The sequence below is a fragment of the Panthera tigris genome, chromosome A3, assembly GCF_018350195.1.
Source record: "Panthera tigris isolate Pti1 chromosome A3, P.tigris_Pti1_mat1.1, whole genome shotgun sequence".
NCBI classification, from domain to species: domain Eukaryota; kingdom Metazoa; phylum Chordata; class Mammalia; order Carnivora; family Felidae; genus Panthera; species Panthera tigris.
The window spans coordinates 125,198,557-125,220,060 of NC_056662.1; the positions used below are offsets into that span (position 1 = coordinate 125,198,557).

Consider the following 21,504-nt stretch of genomic DNA (forward strand, 5'->3'; position numbering starts at 1 on the left):
AGACCAAAACCTCAGCTGTCAAAAATCATCTCCAGATTGCACAAAGTTCTCCAAAATCTTTTGGGGTAAACAATAATAAATGATCGGGGCCGCAAATGAGTTTGCCATTCAATTTTGCAGTACCAGAAAATGTACATCCACAGTGGGGTTTACCTGATGAGTAATATAGTAATGTTTAAAAAGAAGGAAGCAGTAATATTGATATTGCTACGTATAAAACATTTTAACATTGTGTAGACATCACTTCCTAAAAACTCTAAGAATGGTTATGAGTAGATGTACTCAAATTTGAAGAAATACTATTGCTTTTTTTATAGTCACATATATAGAGTCAGTTTGTTACTATGGAATCACATATGATGTCATAAATTTGACATTCTAAGCGCAAACCTAGGCAGAGCAACAGAAACAACAGGAAATGGAGCTGGGGAGAGGAAAACCTGCGTAACAACAAAAGAAATTCCAGTTAAAAGAAATGAGTCAAACATCTCTGAAACAGAAAAAGAAGGTGAGTGAGCTGAATGTCCTAGAATCTTGCCAAAGAGCTAAGGAAATGTAGCTATCAACAAATGTAGATAGCATTACCTCTGGGGATGTTCGGCAACAATTAAATCATTTCAGATAATGACTGCATGTGGAGAAAAGGGAAGGAAAATAAAGGAAATGAAGAATGGAGAAGAATGAGATTAGAGCATACAGTAGCAATCAGTTGAATTATTTAGCCTTTATTGGGCTGACGCTCCTATGTCAGTGGCAAGAGGTGGAAACACTGTTGCTATCTGTGAAGAATGCACAGCCTAGTAGGAAAGAGAATATATAAACAAAATACAGTTCAGTGCTCAGTGAAAATATGTATAAAAGACACAGGCAACATAAAAGAATGTTTAACTCTGGGAACTTCTCCCAGGTCATGCTGAGCTGGGTTTTGAAGAACATTAAAGAGAAGAGGAGGTTACAAGGAAATAGGGTGATATGGAGGCAAATGCCAAGTCATTTAGCACAAGCAAACACAGAGATAAAAGTGTACGGTGGAGGGCGAGTTGGAGGCGGACAGGATGCACCATGAGGCTCCTGGTCTGTAAATCCAAGCAAATGAAGGGTGTACCTGGAAATGAAGCATAATTAGATTTATGTTTGATAAAGGTCACTTTAAATTGATGGGGTAGATCTAGAAGTTGGGAGGATTTAAAGTTATGAAACCTGACCACAAGTCTATAATTCTGAGAATGCAGTCCTATACTGATCTGAGATCTGGAACAAGGCAATGATACTAGGGATGGAGACGAAGGATTGGGTTTAAAATATCTTTTGACGGGATTTTAGGGTGATGGTGTGGAGAATGGCTAGGAGGATTTTAAGATCAGTTCTAGGACCACACAGCTCTGCCATTCTCTGCAGTCACAGTCTCCATCACTCCACTAACACAGATGCACAAAGAGCTTTATGCCTAGACTGCGCCTGAGCACCGTGGTCTAAGCTAGAAGATGAGCTCTTAAAACAGAAATAATGCTAATCTTGGTTGCATTACAGCTGCCAAATTAGTATGAAACAATACAAACACACACAATGGTATGTTCCGCAATTGAAAATGAAAATATTTGACTAGCTGTCCATGACATGAATTATCTCCCTGTGCTCTCCTACACAGACTTCCCTACAAGTTTGTTAATTAAGAAATGTCCATCCTTTCACTGTAGCTGATATGAGTAATTAGAAAATATGTACTGAAGACAGGTCGGTCATTAGATCTGCATGGGATTAAGAACCTTGATTTTAAAAATCAAGCTAATATTGGTGAGGCTTAGATGCACAGAAGATTGGAGTTCTGGTTTGTTAAGAAAACAAACAAGAGAAGTTTTAATTCTACGTGGCAAAAGGAAAAGTTCCTCATGCAGCAATCTTCAGAGGAATGGAGAGAAAAAAAATTATTCTGTGTGAGCAATTTCACATTAAATTGAAGTCTGGCTGAGCCCTAGAAAATTCTGCCATAGCCTTTCCCTTGTTATCATTTTTTTAAATGATAAATACCTCATGCCTCAATATATAAGCCAACAAATTTCTAAATTAAAAAATTGTTTATATAGTTCTCTGATAGGTGTTATTTTTTACCCATGCCTGTTATAACAGAGGGAAAATGTCTAAAATTTATATATACTTTTAAATTGGGAAAGAGACAAATTCTAATTTTTATTTATCCTCCCATTCCTAAACCCAAGGTTTCTAATGCCCCTAGGATTAAAAAATTAATAAATACACTTTGTTTTCATATTAAGAATGATACTGGATCGAAGAACTCAAAAGACAGCATAGACACAGAGAAAAGAAAGGATTCTGAGAAATCAGGAGTTGGTCTGAGCACGCAGGTGAGCTGACCTCTTTAGATATGATGAGTGAATTAAAGAGTAGAAAGCAAAACAGAAAATGTAAGGCAGCAGGGGAGTTCTGGGAGAGAAGACTGAGCTGCCGAGATTTCTACTAAGGGAAACCTAATGTTCTCATGAGAGGTTAAAGACAGACTAGGAGAAGCTGGTCCCTGCCTTCCCCACCAGTACACATCCCCATGTTCATATAGAATATATGGTGTAGAAACCACAGCCATATTCTCTGCTCAGCCTATGGGAGGAGACTGGTCATTGTTCAAATCAGGGAGGGAAGGGGAGTCTGGCCATCGCATTGACCATTTTCTGCACAATCTTTCAGATGAGGCGTGCAGTCAATCCGAATCACTTGCTGAGATGTTGCCCCATGCGAGGTCACTCGTCGTGTAGACGCTGCCTTTGTGCAGCGGAGGGAACAGTACTTCTTGGCCCCTGCCGCACAATACGTGTTTATATTCACATGTGCCTCTTGTGGGAGCAGGGCCGGCAGATCACCATGATCAGGGTGAGCAGAGATCAAACAACTGATTTTGGAGGGGAGCCACAGGCAGTCTGGGTGAGGGGCAGGATACGGGGAATAAAAACTCTTCCGCTTGCCTCTCCATGGTGTCCTCCATTCTTACTCCTCCCAAAGGAAATGCCAGAGTGCTCTATTCCCTCTTCGGTAGCTGCTTTGCAGCCATGCTGCAGCCCCATTTAGGAGGCACCTGCCCTCATCTTTGTAGTAGGGTCAAAAATGGTGAATCACACCTTCTTAGTTTCAGCTAACAGGCTTACCCTTAAGGGAACAAGTGGGGAAAAGGGAGGAAAAACGGTCAACTCTACTATGTTCCATATAAGAGGAGTTACAGGTAAAAAAAATAGGAGACATCAGATTTGTTTCTTAGTTTCGGGTTCTCCTCCAGGTGGATCCCCACTGTTTGTCCCTCACAGAGTTTAGGATTGGGCCAGAGCTAGAATAGTACATAAGGGTCAAGGTTGAATTAATCATATAGGCCAGGGACCTTCTCACTGGACTCTGCTATATTTAGCTTGACATGGCTGTTCTGTAGGTACATGCATGGCAGGAGTGGGTGATGGGGCATCATACTCCTGGGTCTCTTCTCTCCTCCAAAGGAATCACAAGAATCACCATTGCCGAAGACTGATTCTCGGGGGTACGTTGTGCGAAATCAGTGGTCACGAACTTCACGGAGCCCATCCACCAGAGCTCCATCAGTAGACGAAACCAGAAGCAAGAGTGCCAGTCTTAAGGTAGAGATGGAGATGAAATGAAGGGAACATGATATAATAATGATAATGGCGATGATGATGATGATGATGATGATAATGATAATAATTTTTTATTGATGCTTTCTATGTGCCAGGCCCTATTCTATTCATTTTACATGTTTTAGCTAATTCAGTCATCATTAACAAAACAAACAAACCTATAAAGCCCTATTTTATGGTGGAGAAAATTGAAACACAGAGTAACTTGCCTAAGATCTCACATTAATAACACTAATAGAGCTAGATTAAAACCCAGGGTTACCAGGTCTATAAACTGTACACTTAATGATTATGCTCTTTGACATCTCCTTCCATCTTTCCTTCCTTCAATAACTGAGTACCGAAGCCTTAGAAGATGGGGTGGAAAAATCAACAAAGAAAATAAGTTGTTGAAAAGTGTTACATTGTGTGGTGCTTTGGGCCCTTATGGAAGCCTTGTCCCATGAGAAGAAAACATTAGTTTTGAGATTGAGTTTTTGAGTACAGAGAGAGTGACACAGACCTAGATGGAGAAAATGTATCCCTACCAATCCATCTATCCCTGTTTGAAAAGTGGCTCAATAATCTAACCAAGAATGTCTTTTGAAACACGTGAAACAATCATCAAAATTGAAATAAGATATAGGTGCTTAATAATTTACTGCACAGGTATACTTCCTTTCTAATTAGATGATTCTCTCCCAATGAGCTCCACTGGCACAAAGTTCTGAAGGCAACAGGGAGACCCTTGGTTCTCTAGACTACCAACCTTCCCAGCAACTGGTGCATTAATCAAAGGGCAAATAGAGAGAGAGATGCCTACAGATGTTTTGTAGAGTCTGCTGGTGGAGCATCTGGTCTAGTAGCTCATAGTTAACTGGAGGTCACAGATGAAGGCAGTGGTGAGCAAGGTCCCTTACTCAAGCCCTCCATCCCACCTGGAGGTCTCTGAATGAGCAGTTAAAATGAAAGCAAGCCATAGAACTTTGGAACTATGTGCCAGCTGCCTAAGGGCAAGAAGACCTGTAATATCTACTCCAAACTAAAACAAAACAAAACAAACAAAAAACAGTGTGAGGTGCTGATGGGATGGGGCGGGGGCGGGGGGGGGGGAGGAGGGGAAAATAAAAGCAATCTGTCTCTGTGTCTGTTTAACAGAAATACCTAATGACTGGGTTCTTGAAACATGTGAGCCCCTCCAAGCCCTACTTAAAGGAGCTGGGATGACCGGGATCCAACTAAGGGCTAAAAATGTAACAAAGGGAAGGGCAAGGGTCCTTTACTCCTGCTGGGCAGAGATAGGGGGAAAGGCGAGCATCTAATCCAGACTCCCACTTTCTCGCTCCAGCTCCCCGCTAGCTCCACAACCTCCCGGACTTCATCCACCTCCCCCAGCCAGCAAGAGTCCCAGAAAGAGCTGTCGGCGCAGCCCTCGCCGCCCACGCCACCCATGCCTCTCGACTCGAGCCCTCCCACTCCCCCGGAGTCCTATTCCCAGTCCCGGCGCAGCAGCAAGATGCAGGAGAATCCAGAAGCCTGGGCTCATGGCATCGCGCGGGACTCCATGCAGCTACGGGAATACCCTCCTCGCACGCCCCCCACCGAATGGAAGTCCTATGCCCAGCGCAGGACGACCTACTCCACCCAGCTGGACCGCGACTGCCTGTCAGAACTGCCCCGGCAGCAGCAGCTGGAGGAAGAGGAGGAAGAGGATGAGGCCTATTGGGCATCCGTGAGAACTCTGTATGAGAAGACCCCCAGCTGCTCTCGCCCCCGACCGGTGAGCGTGGCCCACCGACCTGGGACCCAGGACTCCCCCTCTCTGCAACCCTACAGCCTGAATCTCCCCCAGCCTTCCTCCTCTCCAGTGTGTAGGGAAGTCCTGCCCAGCCTCCTGCTTCTCCTCCCCCTAAACCCCCACCCCTGTAGGTTCAGGAGTTGGAGGGGGGGCGGGTGTTGGGTTGTGGAATCTCAGCCCTTTGCTGTCTCCAGCATCTCAGTGCTCCAAGCGGACGCCTAGGTGTTTTCTTTCCACCTTTCCACCTTGCCCTGGCATGAGCCCCTTTGCTGATCCCTTCCTTCTGTGTGACTGTCCTCGCATTGGCACCCCTCTTATGCAGCCCAAACCCAAGCATGCCATCACCATCGCTGTGTCATCCCGGGCACTTTTCAACATGGTGGACGGCAGGAAAATCTTCGAGGAAGAGGGTCTAGAAAAGTACATGGAATATCAGCTCACCAATGAGAATGTCATCCTGACCCCAGGGCCTGCATTCCGCTTTGTCAAGGTACCCTCCAAAGCTGTGTTCCTCCTGTCAGAACCCTGGATGGAGAGGGAAGGACCCAGGCAGGTCCTTGGGAACTCATCCAGGTTTCTTTATAATTACTGGTCTACCTTTGTAATTCTTGCCCTTTTCAAGTTGACCTCAGGTCAACTTATGCTTTCACAGAGGCTCCTAGACTGGTGAGAAAGGGTCTCCAGTTCTAGATTTCGGATGCTGAGATGGCCCTCAGCCGAGTTCTAATGATGACATGTGTAAGAGACACCTTTGTTCCCTTCCTAGAAGGAGTGGTAACAGGAAATGATAATGAGTTACAATCCCAGCATTAGAAACAAAATGAAATTCACTTTAGCTGCCCCAAACATAATATCGAGATGATCTTGGTTGGTGCTTAGAGGCATGATTTTAATAGAGAAAGTAAAGTTCTCTGAACTCACACTGAAATGTATAGCACTTGTGATCCCCTATATAACTTATAAAATTTTACACCATAACATTATAACCAGACAGAAATAAATGACATCTCCACAAGTTGTGAGTAGAAGGTATTTGTGGGGCATGGTAGATGCATCGGAGGAAACCACTAACCTATTTTAAAGACTCATGTTTGAAAAATAGACAAAGTGCTTTGGTAGCACATATCCTAAAATTCGAACAATACAGAAACCATTAACATGGCTCTTGTGCAAGGGTAACCTGCAAATTCATGAAGCATTCTATATTTTCACAATAAAAAATAATCACCAGATGATCCGGAAAAGCAGATTTTATGAATCCAAAAAAAAAAAAAAATAGACAAAGCATAAAAGGGTTAACCTGATCCTTCCCTCTACCTACCCCACAGAGATAATTCTAAGAAATCAAATGTAACGGTCTTCAACAAACTTTCCCTATCTACTCAGCAAACATTAACTGATGTCCTGTGTAGCAGAGGCTGGAAATACAGGAATGAATGACATACCCCTGCCTTAATGGAGCCATAATCTCTCAGTGAAGAGCCTTCAGAGTTTGAATTTGACACTGATGCTATCCTTTCTCTCCAGACTCCAGACTCCAATGCCCACCTTGCCTGCCCCTCTTTACATGCATTCATGTTTGTAACCTGCAGGCACTGCAGCATGTCAATGCTAGACTCCGTGAGCTGTATCCTAATGAACAGCACTTATTTGATATTGTACTGATGACTAATAACCATGCCCAAGTGGGAGTGCGGCTTATAAACAGCGTCAATCACTATGGTAAGTAAAATAAACAACATGTGGAAGAACAGCTAGCTGCTCTGGAAGGGAGAAGCCATGTCATTTTGCTAACTGTGGCCTAACCAACGCAACGTCTTTGATACTGACACCCCCTTCTGCGTGAGGAATGTTTATTTGCCTATGTCAGAAAAAGAGAGGCCATGTTCATTTTTAACTTCAGCAGAGTTGGGCCCAAAGCTCCGGACTTAACTTGTCAAGTGTGAATTTCAAAGACTTAATCCCAGCTCCTGCGATATATTTCTCTGTTTTATGTTTTTCGCTTCTGAATTTGACTTCAAGGAGCCATCAACCCAGAGGCTTTCTCTGGGTGATCACACTTCTTGTTCACCACACATCCATGTCTAAGGTTTACAGGTTTTCCCCTTTCCTTTCGACTCTTAACAATTTGATTCTCCTTGACTGCTTTCCCTGCACATCAGATCCATGCCAGCAAAAATGTCTTTGTTCCTTTACATGGAAATTTGGATTGACTCTCGTCTTCTCATAGCATTTCCATTAATGTGTTGGATACTTTAAGAGAAAAATCCTCATTTTCCTGTTATGGAATTACCTGACTTGTTATCTGAGGACCTTTAGCCTATCTTTAAGTGACATATCCAGTCTTATGGGTATGTGAAGTCAGAGTAAGGTTGAACTTTGGTATATTCAAGGTTTAAAGTGGGTTTAAAGTGGGAATACTTATAAATAATCAAGATGTATTTTACAAATTATGAGTTTTACATTATCCTAATTATAAGGCTGATGTCTGAGACGTACTTTAAAAAATGTTTGCCTTTCAAAAAAGCAGCTTTCATAGTGTTATGACGTGAAAAGAGAACGTATATAAAAGGTTTGGTATAGATGAGCAGCAAAATCACTCAGTTATGGCAGCTATTAACTTTACAGCAATCTTATTTGATTTAGTAGGTGATTTAGGTCTCTTGACCCTTGCCAAACTGGGTCCATCATGGCTAGTAGCATAAGGAATCATGGTTATTGACCTAACAGTTCTGCTAATGAGCTGACTGAGCTCCATCTCTTCACACAGCCTTACTCATGAAATAACAACCTTTCACCTGGAAGCATCATTTCTCTTCTCGGAGTATTGAATGCAATCTGTGTCTCCTTCTGCTACATATGGCCTGTTAGATTATAATTATCCGTTTTACGTGCCTGGCTGCTCAGGGAACTATGATTTACTTGTGAATTGGGATGGTGTTTTAATCATTTCTGAAGTCCTCCATGCCACCAAATAATTTCTGACCTTTAAATTAATATTATTTAAGGGATTGTAGAGTATACTTCGGTGCCACTTATGCCCAATGTTGGCTTAAGTGAAAAACAAGAGTATTTTGTTCATACAGTAGCAAACACTTCCACCTCAACTGTCAATGGACTCTATCTACTCTGTTGGTCCATACAGATGAAACACAATGACTAGACTCAAAATTCTGCTTTGTATCACGTGCAGGTACCCATTCATCATGTACCTAAAAAATACTTTGAATGGGTATGTACTATCTCATATGCATAATGTTATACTTTATTCAGCTATTCTCATATCATTAAACGGTATTCTGCTTTTATAAATAATCCTGAGCTGAGACTTTTCCACATAAATCTTTATCAGAGCCTCAGATTATTCCCTTAGAATAAACTATGAAAAGGTCAAAAGCTATAAACTAATAAAAGCTCTTGAGACATATTGTCAGGTTACTTTCTAGATAGCTTGTAGCAGTTTATACCCTCATCTAAAGTGAATATGGGTACCTGTTTTACAAAACTTTCACCAACATCTAGCGTTTGCTTTTTAATTGTTGTTGATTTGAAAGACATTTAGTGGTATTTTAATATTTAGTCTGCTAAATAATTACATTTAAAATTCCAAGTGAAGAAGGAGACACTTTCAGACCTTTTGTTGTTGTTTTTAGAAAACAGTTTAAATCCTGGCACTGCTTGTCATTACTATTGTACTGTTACTGAAGAAATACAGAAATGGTACTTAAAATAGAGCCACACATTAACTATCTCTTTCAACAAGTGAAGAGCCTGTGGTTGAAGGAAAAGAACTATGTTCTAGTCTAGACAAGAGTCCTTATGAACCAATGGGCTTAGACAAGTCTTTATGTCTCAGTTTCCTTTTGTGTCACAATGAGAATAATGCCTGTCATACAGTTGTTGTGAGGGTAAATTGGCATGGTCTACGTGGACATACTTAATGAATTATCATGTACCAAACCCATCCACTATTATATAAAATAGCTTTTTAAATGTAATATAGCAGTTTTTCAATATTAGTGCTATGAATTTTAAAACTTCAATAGACGCTCAATTATTCCTATGATAACTTTGATTTACATTTATAGTAGGTAGATTGTCTTTAGTCTCTGACATAACAAAGTCTTTCTTGCCCAATAATAGGCTTACTAATTGACCGCTTCTGTCTGACTGGTGGAAAAAGCCCCATTGGCTATTTGAAGGCATATCTTACCAACTTGTATCTTTCGGCAGATTCTGAAAAAGTACAAGAAGCCATACAAGAAGGTATTCATTTGGTTTTATCGAAGGTTTGCGCTAGTGTTGACTTTCATTGGGCTTCATATATGATTATGTGGCTTGTTAAATTTTCTTGTAAGCCGTTTCCAACGAGTGGCAGCCCCTAAGGCTGTCTTTTAGAGCTCTGACCTAGAGGTGGACATCCTCAGTGATTGTCCTACAACTGCTTTTACACTTTCCCATCCCTTATAGAAATGGAGGCAGTGTGTAAACAATAGTTTGGGGATGCGTGGTTATAAAGAGCAGTTGAGTCATCAGGTAATAGCTTGAAAAAAAAATACTGCAAAGGTTTTTTTCTTTTTTTAATCATTAAAATGGTAGAAGAAACTGACGCTTCTGGGAAGACTATTAATAAATCTCCATGGTCTGCCAGGGATCGCTTCTGCAACTATGTTTGATGGAGCCAAAGACATGGCTTACTGTGACACACAGCTCCGCGTGGCCTTTGATGGGGATGCCGTCCTCTTCTCGGATGAATCTGAACATATTACCAAGGAGCACGGGCTGGACAAGTTCTTTCAACATGAAGCACTATTTGAGAATAAGCCTCTTGCTCAGGTAGGTTCAGTGATTTCTAATTAATTTTGATCTACTTATTTTCCAACATATAAATGTTTTGAATTATTTTAGGCAGGCTATTCCTCACTTCATATCCTTCACACTTTGCTCCCTTTCTTTCATGAACTCCTCATTTTGAAACATCTGCTGCCGAGTTGGGTACTTTTTGTTTTTGGTTTGTTTTGTTTTTAGTTTCGTTTTGTTTTAGGGTTCTTTTATCTATCCTGTTTTGGAAATGTTTCTATGATCTTCTCATGATAATGAGTTCACCTCCAAATTACAAGTAATAGAGGTAATATGGCTTACCAGTAAACCATTTCTACATAATAAGTTCTCAGAATAGTAAAGTGATTTCCAATAGGTTCAGTAAACATTTATGGACCTCTTTGACCATAGACCTCAAACTCAATAAAGGCATTATTTAATTGAGAAAATCTGCACAAGTGTGAGCTCAGATTGAATCAAACAATGAGCCTCAAGTAAGTGCAAGCTATGAACACTGAATCAAAATGAAACTGAATATTTAAATTTTTTGAATCAACCCATGAACTGAAATGTTAAAGTCACAGTCTGAAATAAACAAAACTTACAACTCCTGAACCAAAGGAAATCTGAAACATCAAGCTATTCTCTAAACTGAATCTAAACTGATGGACCATTTAGTTTTAATCTAAGAATTTTACCAAAGAATTTAATTATTTAATTGGTCTTTTTTTCAGCTTTTCTTGAACTTAAAATAAACAAATATTGTTATTTTTATTATACTTGTAAAAGTATAAATAGACTAACAGAAAGCTGAAATGTTTCACTAATTTGCCTTGTGATAGCAAGCGATATTTAAACTGTGTGTGTGTGTGTGTGTGTGTGTGTGTGTGTGTGTGTACGTGTGCACACATGTGCACATAACTTCATGGTCCCTGCCTTAACAGCTTCTTTGGAAAACTTGATCTTATGTTACGAAGTTGTTCATTGTTAAGAAATTGAGAGGAAAATCCTTTGTTATATTTTAGTAAGTCTGCTGAAATTCAGAGTCCATTGTATAGTAGTCTATTACTGAAATTTGGAAATTTCCACAAAAAGAACACTTAAAATATTCAAAATCATAATTATTTCAAGATAATCTTAAAATACCATTTTCTCATCTCAGGTAAATCAAATTTTCTTTTAAATTTTGCATTAATCACTTCCCTTTTCCGTGTTAAAGAACTTGTTCTTCACATTAAACATTGAAATTGTGAAGCCCAACGCTAGTTATTGCTGGAATACCCAACAAATTTCAACTGAAGATACTTGTTTTCATTATGCAGTCCTTCTGGCAGTGGATAAAGACGCTATTTTACTTACTTACTTACTTACTTACTTACTTATTTTTGATGTTTATTTTTGAGAAATAGAGCACAAGAAGGGGAGGGGCAGGGAGAGAGGGAGACACATAATCGGAAACAGGCTCCAGGCTCTGAGCTGTTAGCACAGAGCCTGATGAGGAGCTAGAACCCACAAATCATGAGGTCATACCGAAGTTAGACACTTAACCAACTGAGCCACCCGAGCACCCCATAAAGATGCTATTTTTTACATAGTAAACGTAGCTTTTCTATAAATATCAGGTATTGCCAGTGTGTTCCACTGATGAGAAAGAAGTACAACCGAGGTACAATTCCTACCCAAGACTTTCAAGTATGTTGGTCATGGGACTTGCAGCTTGGTCATGACAATGTCCCACTTGTCTCAAATAGAGGAGAGCTGAGAGTCCCCAGAAAATGAAACAGCTAGAGAAGATTAACTTGGCCACTCTCTGGTGGCTTAAAAGCTTCCAGTGTGGCACTATAACAAGTAACAGACATTTCCTGATTTGATCCCTACTTAGTCTCACCATTCTCAAACAGTGGTCTCCAACTCTGTGTGTATGTATGTGTCTGTGTGTGTCTCTGTGTGTTTTAATCATAACATTTGATGTATAATTTATATACAGTAAAACTCATAATTTTTATTGGGTGCTTCTGAGTTTTGACAAATGTATACCGTTGTGAAACCATGACCAAATTCAAAATACTCAATATACTCACAAAATTCCCTCATACCTCTATGTAGTCATCCTACCCTGCTATCTCCAGGATCTGCAACTACTAATATAATTTCTGTCCCTATAGTTTTGCCATTTCCAGATGTCACATAAATGGAACCACACAGTATACAATCTTTTGAATCTGACTTCTTTCATTTAGCATAATGCATTTGACATACATCCATGCCATTCCACGTATCAGTAGCGTCTGTTCCTTTTTATTGCTGAGTCATATTCTCTTCTATGGATGTACCACATTTTCTTTACCCATTTACCTGCTGGAGGAGATTTAGACTGTTTCCATTTTTTGGCATTTATAAATAAAGCCACTTTAAGCATTTGCATACAGCATTCTGTGCAAACATAAGATTGCATTTCTCTTGGGTAAACACCTATGAGTAGGATTTCTAGGTCACATGTTAAGTATATGTTTAATTTTATAACATACTGTGAAACTATTTTCCTAAGTGACCATACACTTTGCATTCCCAATAGCACTATATATGAGATTTTGTTGCAGTACATACTTACCAGTATTTTGTACTGGTAATTGTTTTTTTGTTTGCTTCTTTTAAGTTGTTCCGTATCTCACTGTAGTTTTAATTTGCATTTCTCTAACAATAAATCATATTGAACATATGCCATCATATATGTTCTTTAGCAAAAATATCTGCTCAAATCTCTTGCTCATTTGTATTGGGTTTATTATTTAAGTTTGAGAGTTCTTAACATATTCGAGATATAAGTCCTCTATTAGATATGTTTTGCAAATATTTTCGCTCAGTCTCAAGACAAACATGTCTTTCTATTCTCTTTATACCATTCATTGTCTTTCAATGATCAAAATTTTACAATTTTGATGAAGTTCAAATTATCAGTTAGTTCTTTTATGAATCATGCTTTTAATGTCATATGTAAAAACTGTTTGCCAAAGTCACATAAATTCCCTATGTTTTTGCACATAATTTTATAACTTTAGGGTTTTTTTCTTTAAGGATTATGACCTATTTCGAATCAACTTTTGTATTTGTGCAAAGTATTGGTTAAGTTCACTTTTACTGCCTATGGATATCCTAATTGTTCCAGCACTATCTGTGAAAAAGATTGGCTTTCTGTTCCTTTAATGTAGGTGTCCACGCTTTTACCAATATCACACTGTCTTGATAAGTGCAGTTTTATAGTAAGTCTTGAGATCAGGTAGTGTGAGTTCTTCAAATTTGTTATTTTTTAAAATTCTTTTGGATATTCTGAATTTTTTTTTTTGCATTCTTATATAGATTTAACAACTAGGTTGTCCATTCCTGAAAAAAAAATTCTGCTGGAATTTTTATTATGATTATGTTGAATTTATAGCTTAAACTTGGGGGAGGCAGGGGGATGTCCTAATATCAAGTCTTTCAGTCCATGAGTATAGTACATCTCTCCATTCATTTAAGTCATCTTTGATTTCTTTCAGTGTTGCAAATGTTTTTGTATATAGATATTGCACATGCTTCGTTAGATTTATACCTAAGTATTTCATAATTTTGGTGCTATTGTGATTGGTACTTTAAAATTTTGATTTCCAATCTGTTATCACAGATTTTGCATATTGACTTCGTATGTTGCAACTTTGTTAAATTCACTAGTTAGTATAGTAAAATTTTCATAGATTATTTGAGATTTTCTACATAGACAATATTGACTGAATAAAAACACTTTTATTTCTATGTTTCCATTTTGCATGTCTTTTAATTATCTTTCTTGCCTTATTACCCTTGCTTGTGAATTCAGTGGAATGTTCAATAAGAGTGATAAGAGGGGACATCCTTGCCTTATCCCTGATCTTAGGAACAGATCATTCAGTCTTTGACTCTTAAGTATATTATCTATTGTTTTCTTCAAGATGCCCTTTGCCAAGTAAGGGAATTACTTTCTAGTCCTATTTTTTGAGAGTTTTTACGGTAAATGCATGTTGAATTTTGTCAAATTTCTTTCCTGCATGTATTGAGAAAAGCATGTGGCTTTTCTAGTATGTTGATAGCTAAATTACATTGATGTATTTAAAAATGTTGAGGCAGCTTTGCACTGCTGGTGTAAATTCAACTTGGTCATGTTGTAGTACCCTTTTTATATCTTGCTAAATTCAATTTGTAAAAATATAATTTAGGATTTTTTTTTTGCCTTTATGCTCCTGAATGATATATAACTCTATAGTGTTCCTTTCTGGTAATATCTTACAGAATAATGCTAACTTCACAGAAGCATGTGGGAGATATTTTCTCCCCGTCAAATTTTTGGAAGACTTTGTGTATAGTTCGTATTATTTCTTCTTCAACTATTAGGTAGACTTTCACAGAGAAACCATCTGGGCTTGGACTTTTCTGTGTAGGAAGGCTTTAACTAAAAATTCAATTATTTTTAATAAACTATTACTCAGATTTTCTCTTTTTGTCCTACTTTCTGGCAGTTTATGAGTTTGTATCTTTAAAGTAATTTGCCTGTTTCATTGAAGTCACTGAATTCATCAGCATAAAGTTTTCATATGTTCTTATTTTGCTTTTACTATCTTTAGGATTGTAGTGATATATACCTTTTCATTCCTGATATTAGTAATATTTGTCTTCTCTGTGGTTCTCCCTTGTTCTTAGTCTAGCTAGACAACAATTTTATTTATCTTCTCAATAGCCAGCTCTAAGTTCCTAAAGATGGAAGTTGAGGACACTGATTTAAGACTTCTAAAATAAGCATTTAATACATTAAAATTTCTTCTAAATGATGCTGTGATGGCATCCCACAAATGTCGATAGGTTGTTTGTAATATTCATTCAATTCTAAGTATTTTTTAATTTTCCTCTGACTTTCTCTTTGATTTATGGGTCATTTAGAAGTTGGTTATTTGTCAAGTATTTAGAATTTTACTAGATATCTCATTCTTATCAATTCCACATAGAATTTTGTTGTAATCAAAGAATACCTTTTATATGATTTCAATTCTTTAAATTTATTGAGGAGTGTTTTATGCCCAGAATATGGTCTATCTTGGTTAATGTTTCATGTGTACTTGAGAAGAATGTTGATTCTGTATTGTTAAGTTGAGTAGTCAAAAATGTCAATTAGATTAAATTGACAGTGTATTAGGTAATATTGCCCAAGTTTTCCATATTGTCAGTAGGTTTCTACCTACTTCTTCTATCCATTATTGAGGAGGCAGGGATGAAGCCTTCAAGTATGTTTGGGGATTAATCTATTTCTCCTTTCAATTATATGTGTTTGCTTCATGTATTTTTAATCTCTTCTGCTTACTGCCTAAATATTTAGGATTGTTATGTCTTCTTGGTGAAATAATCCCTTTTCATTATGTAATGTCTCTCTGTCTCATAGTCATATAACCACTCCAGCTTTTTTATTTGTTTTGGTTTGGGCTTTTTCACTGGTGTTTGTATGGCATATCTTTTCTATAATTTTTACTTTTAACCGATTTATGTTTTTACATTTATTTTTTTAATGTTTACTTGTTTTTGAGAGAAAGAGAGACACAGCGTGAATGGGGCAGGGGCAGAGAGAGGGAGACATAGAATCTGAAGCACGCTCCAGGCTCTGAGGTGTCAACACAGAGCCCAATGCAGGGCTCAAACTCACAAACCACAAGATCATGACCTGAGCTGAAGTCAGACACTCAACTGACTGAGCCACCCAGGCATCCCTATGTTTTTACATTTAAATTGTCTCTAGAAAGGATGATACAGACACCCGTTCTGAATATGGTGACATAAACTGGTCCCTATTTATTCCCTTTGGAAACTACTCAAAAGCAGTAGGAGAACTGTATTCCTCTATGTTTCAAAGCCAAACTAGTTATTAGTAGGGTGGATCCTGCCAACAGTCACCATACCCCCTTTGCTGCTGTTGCCAATTTTAGAAATAGTTAATAGTTTTAGAATACCTTTAGAAAATGAATTTTACATGTTTTTTTTTTCCTGATATTTGCAGTCTTAGAGAAACAGTGATCTAAATAATGTTTAGATCTAAATAGACAAAAGATCATCTGTTAAGTCATGTTTATAAATAAACAGTTTGTTTCCAGGACAGCAGGGAAGGGATCTTTTGAATTGAAAACAAGTCAGTCGTATAATACTATCCTTGTCCTTCCCCCATAAACTCTGTAATTGTTCCCAGAAAAACCAGTCTGCTTCAGTGATGAGTAATAAAAACAGAAGCAGCACAGAACATACACAAAGATACTGAGACAAAGGCAAAAAAGGGCAAAATCTAATAACAGATGTAGATCTCTCACTAGAAATAGTGGCCAAAGCATAGGTAAAAATTGTGACTAAACATTTACTATGACTTTTAAAAACGTAATAAAGCAGGGTCAGGGTCATAAAGTGGAAATACAAGAATCAAGGGAGAGATAATAAAATGTTAAATGGTAGAACTCTGGAAATGAGTAAAATTGAAAAATAGGATTTTACAGAGAAAAAAAATGACAGAAATGTATCATAGATAAAGAAAATCCAACATATGCATAAGTGGAATCCTTGAAGAAAACACTGAAATTATGTTTTGAAGGGAGGAGGAGAGGATTGTGTGTGGTAAATACAAAGATGCAAAATTATATCAAAATATAAATCAATAAAATATCTGAAACTGTCAGATTTATTAAAAGATTAGGGGCACCTGGGTGGCTCAGTCAGTTAAGTGTCCAACTTTGATTCAGGTCATGATCTCACAGTCATGAGTTCGAGCCCCGCGTCAGGCTCTGTGCTGACAGCTCGGAGCCTGGAGACTGCTTGGATTCTGTGTCTCCCTCTGTCTCTCTCTGCCCTTCCCCAGCTCATTCTCTCCCTCCATTCCTCTCCCTCTCTTCCTCTCTCTCTCTCTCAAAACAAAAGTAAATAAAAATATTTTTAAAATAAACTATTAAAAGAATAAAGATTAAAGGTGACATTATGTAATTGGGAACTAGAACAAAATTATCATCACCAAGACATTCCCTAGTAAAAAATTTTGACATCAAAGATGAAAAAGTAATTCTTTGAGCAGTCTGCACATATGAGTGGGGGGAAAAATCAAGCTGTCTTCAGTTTTCTCCACAGCAGCACTCAATAGCAAAAGACAGTGGTGCACTACTTATAAAATCACTTGGAGAGAAAATATATATCACAGATTCTATATCTAGCCAAAAGTTTATTCAAGTAAAAAAAATAGATCAACAGTTGAAAACATACTATATTCTCAGAGATTGTTATTTCCATAAGATTTTCTTGGGAAAATTAGTCTAGAAGACACATATTGGCCCACATGTAGATGAATAAAAACACGGAGGCACAAATGGATGCAGAATATATTTAACCATAGAGCTAAAACTAAAACAATTGTAGGGATTAGGGTGACAGAAAAGAAAGTACACATTATATGTCCTAACGATGTAGAAATTATATCACTAATGAAAACAAGAAAAATGCGGAGGAAAAACATCCAAGGAAGAGTAAGTATGTTGATATCTTCAGTTACAATAATGATCAAAGGATAAGATGTAAAACTGATAAATAGAAATATAGGAATCTTTAATAATGAAAATGAGGAAGAGGGAACAAGTAAAATTGGGTGCTTGCAAAGAAACAGAAGATGAAAGAGAGGTAAAGAAGGACTGTAATTTCATTACTTCTCATTATAAAAAACACTAGGTCTGATATTTAAAAAAATAAAGTATTAAAAGTACTATAAAAAGTTAAAGTTACAAAGGTAACCAATATAAGGAAATACTACAGACCTTCCTAAATGTTAGAAGAAACACACATACACACATTCACAAAGAAAAAAGATACTCAATGAACAAGGAAAATACAATAAAAATCCTAAGACAGAACCATTATCGCATATATTAGTAATGCCAATAAATATAAATGGCCTAAAACTCAACTTTGTTTTAAAAAATTAAGACTTCCATATTGGATCATATAGCAGAATCCAATTCTTGCTCTATTCCAGAGAAACAGCTAGAACTAAGTGTTCAGAAAGATGAAGATAAAAGTAAGTGTGAAGATATACACAGGTAATTGTAAATATAAGACAAGGTTAGATTCAAGCCAAGAAGTCACTTAACTAGCATATATTACAATATAGCATAAATTATAATAATAAAACGTGCAATTCACAAAAAGCAAACCAAAATAGTGCTTCAGTGATTAACCAGACTTTATTTAGAGTATCCCATTTTGCCATGGATAATTTATGTCTGTTGCCCTGGTTTAACTTTGTATAGAAACTTCTTTCACTCTTAAAACATCTATGTTTAGATGATAAATTATATGGTCATCCTATATTTATTCCAGCAATGCAAGGATAGTTCCACAAAAGGAAACATATTCACATAAACGCAAGGAGTTTCGGGACTTTGCCATCAGCCTTAGAATACTGACGTTCTAATGCAGTATTATATCCTTTTATAAGCTCTTATAAGCCTCTGCTTTTTCAGCATTCACTTCCTTTAGCTCACTGGATCACAGCTATGACATATGTTCCTTTTACAGGGTCCCTTAAAAGGCTTTCTGGAAGATTTAGGCAGACTGCAAAAGAAGTTTTATGCCAAAGACGAACGGTTACTTTGCCCTATCAGGACCTACCTGGTTACAGCCAGGAGTGCAGCCAGTTCAGGCGCCCGAGTGCTGAAAACCCTTCGCCGCTGGGGTCTAGAGATAGACGAAGCTCTTTTCCTTGCTGGAGCCCCCAAAGGTCCCATCTTGGTAAAGATAAGGCCCCACATTTTCTTTGATGACCACATGTTCCACATTGAAGGGGCACAGAAATTCGGCACCATCACAGCTCATGTACCTTATGGCATTAATCAAAAAATGAACAATTAGGGATGGGGAGGAGAAATAAAGCAGTGAGTCTGGTATTACAGAAGCCACTTTTGTGGATCTCTAGGGTAATTAGATAGGTATTTCAGATGATTGGACCTCAGAACTTAGTTCATTTGGAAAGGTTTCCTCTTGATATTTTGAAAATATTTTGAACCCTCAAGTTACCTGCAAGCTACTTCTCTTTGAGCTATCAATGCTGTTGAATACCACTGCACTTACCTTTATGTGTAAGTCATATTGATGACTCTTTAGGATAAGTTTAGAACCTGAATGCTTGAATACTTAACAGGCTATCTCAGGTGTCTAGTTAGTTTTACAAAGCATTGCTCATTTTTGGAATTGGTTGATAGAATGAATTGTTACCCACCATCATTGTAGAATATTGGTCTTCAAAGAAGGAAAGAGTAGGGTTAGATACACTCTTGAAAATTGGAGCTTTTTATTCTGTTGCCTCTGTGACCAGGCTTTTAATCAATGCAAAATGAAAAGGTCACTCCACCTGCAATTTTGACTCCTGCACCAAGTTTGACACTGCTCATTGAGAAATAAATCAGCAGGTTATTCATAGAGGGCACTTTCCATCTAAGATGAGCTCCAAACAGAAGGTCTGGAGAACCTGAAGAACCTGGGGAAGGTTCTTTGAAGCTTACCCGAGGGTGCATTACCTCTGGACTACAAGGCTTCATATTTGAAGTCTCTGGCTCTGGGCCTGGCAGGTAGGTCCAATGTTTACATAAAAAAAAAAAAAAAAAGAAAGAAAAAAGCTTTGGCTACCACTTCAAAATGTGACATGAAGTGTAATATCCTAGCCTTTCGTTGTTATTATTATTTTGTTATTTTTCTTTTGATTTCAAGAAACATCTATAGGTTATTAACCATAATCTACTGCATAATAGGCACAGTGAGATGGTTATTTTCATGTTACCTCATTTTCTCATCAAACCAAATGTTTGTAACAGAACATTATTATTACCCTCATTTTTACCAATGGAGGACTTAAGACTCACAAAGAAAAAGTAGCTTGTCCAATAACGTGCAGCTAATAAATGGTAGGACTGAGATTCCTTCAAAAGCTACATTCTGTTTTCTCTGTGAATATACAGCCATCCACTTCAAGTTGTTATTAATTCCATGGCCATAGGACCCATCCTGAACAGATAGTCATTCCATTACGTCCTATGCTTCAGTTACATAGCAGTTACATAACAGGTCTGAGGATTTCCCTCCTCCTCTCCTCTTCATGCCCTCTCCTGCTTCTTCTACCCCCACTTCTATCTCTACTGCACCCATGTATACATATTCTGCCCCGGCTCTAGGTAAAGAAGACTGCTGCTGACATATAGGTTTGCTCTCTTTCTTAATTTGATATAAGCTAGTCCAAAATATACCAGTCATGACACTTACTGAGTACCTACTGTTTTCTATGCATTCTCCAGTGTGAAGACCACAAGAGAAACTCAGACATAATCCTGTCCTTTGGGAAATTTAAAACCTTGAACAATCCCTTAGAGTAAGTCAAGCATGCAAACTGATATAGTCAACCCCAAAAAGCTGTTTGTCCTCAGTGCCAAGAGAGGGTCACACATGGAAGTTGAGGGAGAGATCTGTGTGGGCTGGATGTGGTCAGACTATAAAGAGAACCGAGGTGAGCTTTTAAGAATGAAAAAGACATGGATAGGTAGAAAAAGAAAGAGGAAACAGATGTGCTCTGGGATCAGTGAGCTTGAGAGGCAACTTCAAATTACCAAAAGGAAGAAATAAAGGCCCACCCCTGGTGACTTCTTCTCTGGTGCTTTGTGGAATCCTCAGGGACAGTGCTCCTTCCCACCTGTAAGCTCTACCTTCAGCACTCACACGAAACCTTCTTCTGTCATTCTAACCCTCTTCTATGTGCGTGCTCAATGCATGTTATATCCTTCCCAAATGTACAGGAGTGGAGGAGAGTTTATCAAAATAATCTAGGGAGTTAATTTCAAACTGTACAAGTTGTGTGACTCCTCTCTTATCCTAAAGATTCTAGAATGGGGGCTTGGGCAGGGGAGGTCTCTGTACAAGACAATAAGCACATTGAGGGAAGAAATGGTGTCCTATTTCTCTGTGACTCTCCCAGGGCAGGGGCCTGGCACATACTGGATGGGTGAGTAGATGAACGAATGACAACTTGAGAAAAGTTGGGTCTAAAGCTATGAAATTTGCAGCTTGAAGATGGGTCCCTGTGGCAATAAGACCTCACATCTTTGTATCATTTTTACAGTGTACAAAGCACTTTCCCTTCCATTATCACGTTGAATAGCCTCCTGGAGGGAGGCGTGGAGGCACTAGTGAATG

The 21,504-nt window shown here is 38.2% G+C and overlaps 1 protein-coding gene and 1 non-coding gene across 4 annotated transcripts; both read left to right on the forward strand.

Moving 5' to 3' along the window:
- Window positions 1-384: 384 nt before the first annotated feature.
- Window positions 385-20,252, forward strand: NT5C1B (5'-nucleotidase, cytosolic IB). Of its 3 annotated transcripts, XM_007080711.2 has the most exons (11): window positions 385-508; window positions 2,274-2,363; window positions 2,701-2,883; window positions 3,495-3,632; window positions 4,978-5,409; window positions 5,750-5,917; window positions 7,020-7,149; window positions 9,571-9,693; window positions 10,079-10,263; window positions 18,302-18,343; window positions 18,844-18,874. In XM_007080711.2, the coding sequence occupies exons 1-10, from the start codon at window positions 476-478 to the stop codon at window positions 18,311-18,313; spliced, it is 1,494 nt and encodes a 497-aa protein (XP_007080773.2). In that variant the 5' UTR covers window positions 385-475; the 3' UTR covers window positions 18,314-18,343; window positions 18,844-18,874. The 3 variants fall into 3 exon arrangements, with proteins under 3 accessions (XP_007080773.2, XP_007080771.2, XP_007080772.2); XM_007080709.2 differs by lacking the exon at window positions 18,302-18,343 and having other exon boundaries at window positions 18,844-20,252; XM_007080710.2 differs by lacking the exons at window positions 2,701-2,883; window positions 18,302-18,343 and having other exon boundaries at window positions 18,844-20,252.
- LOC122237488 lies at window positions 6,535-6,637 on the forward strand. The gene has a single exon (XR_006216099.1). It is a non-coding gene; the product is annotated as a U6 spliceosomal RNA (small nuclear RNA).
- Window positions 20,253-21,504: the final 1,252 nt, after the last annotated feature.

What these genes read in the sequence shown, in the direction of transcription:
- NT5C1B (XM_007080709.2), top strand. Translation starts at nt 476, where the DNA reads ATGAGTCAAACATCTCTGAAACAGAAAAAGAAG. An exon ending in GGCAGATCACCATGATCAGG is followed by an intron (nt 2,884 to 3,494) that starts GTGAGCAGAGAT and finishes TCTCCTCCAAAG; the next exon opens with GAATCACAAGAATCACCATT. An exon ending in ACAAGAAGCCATACAAGAAG is followed by an intron (nt 9,694 to 10,078) that starts GTATTCATTTGG and finishes ATGGTCTGCCAG; the next exon opens with GGATCGCTTCTGCAACTATG.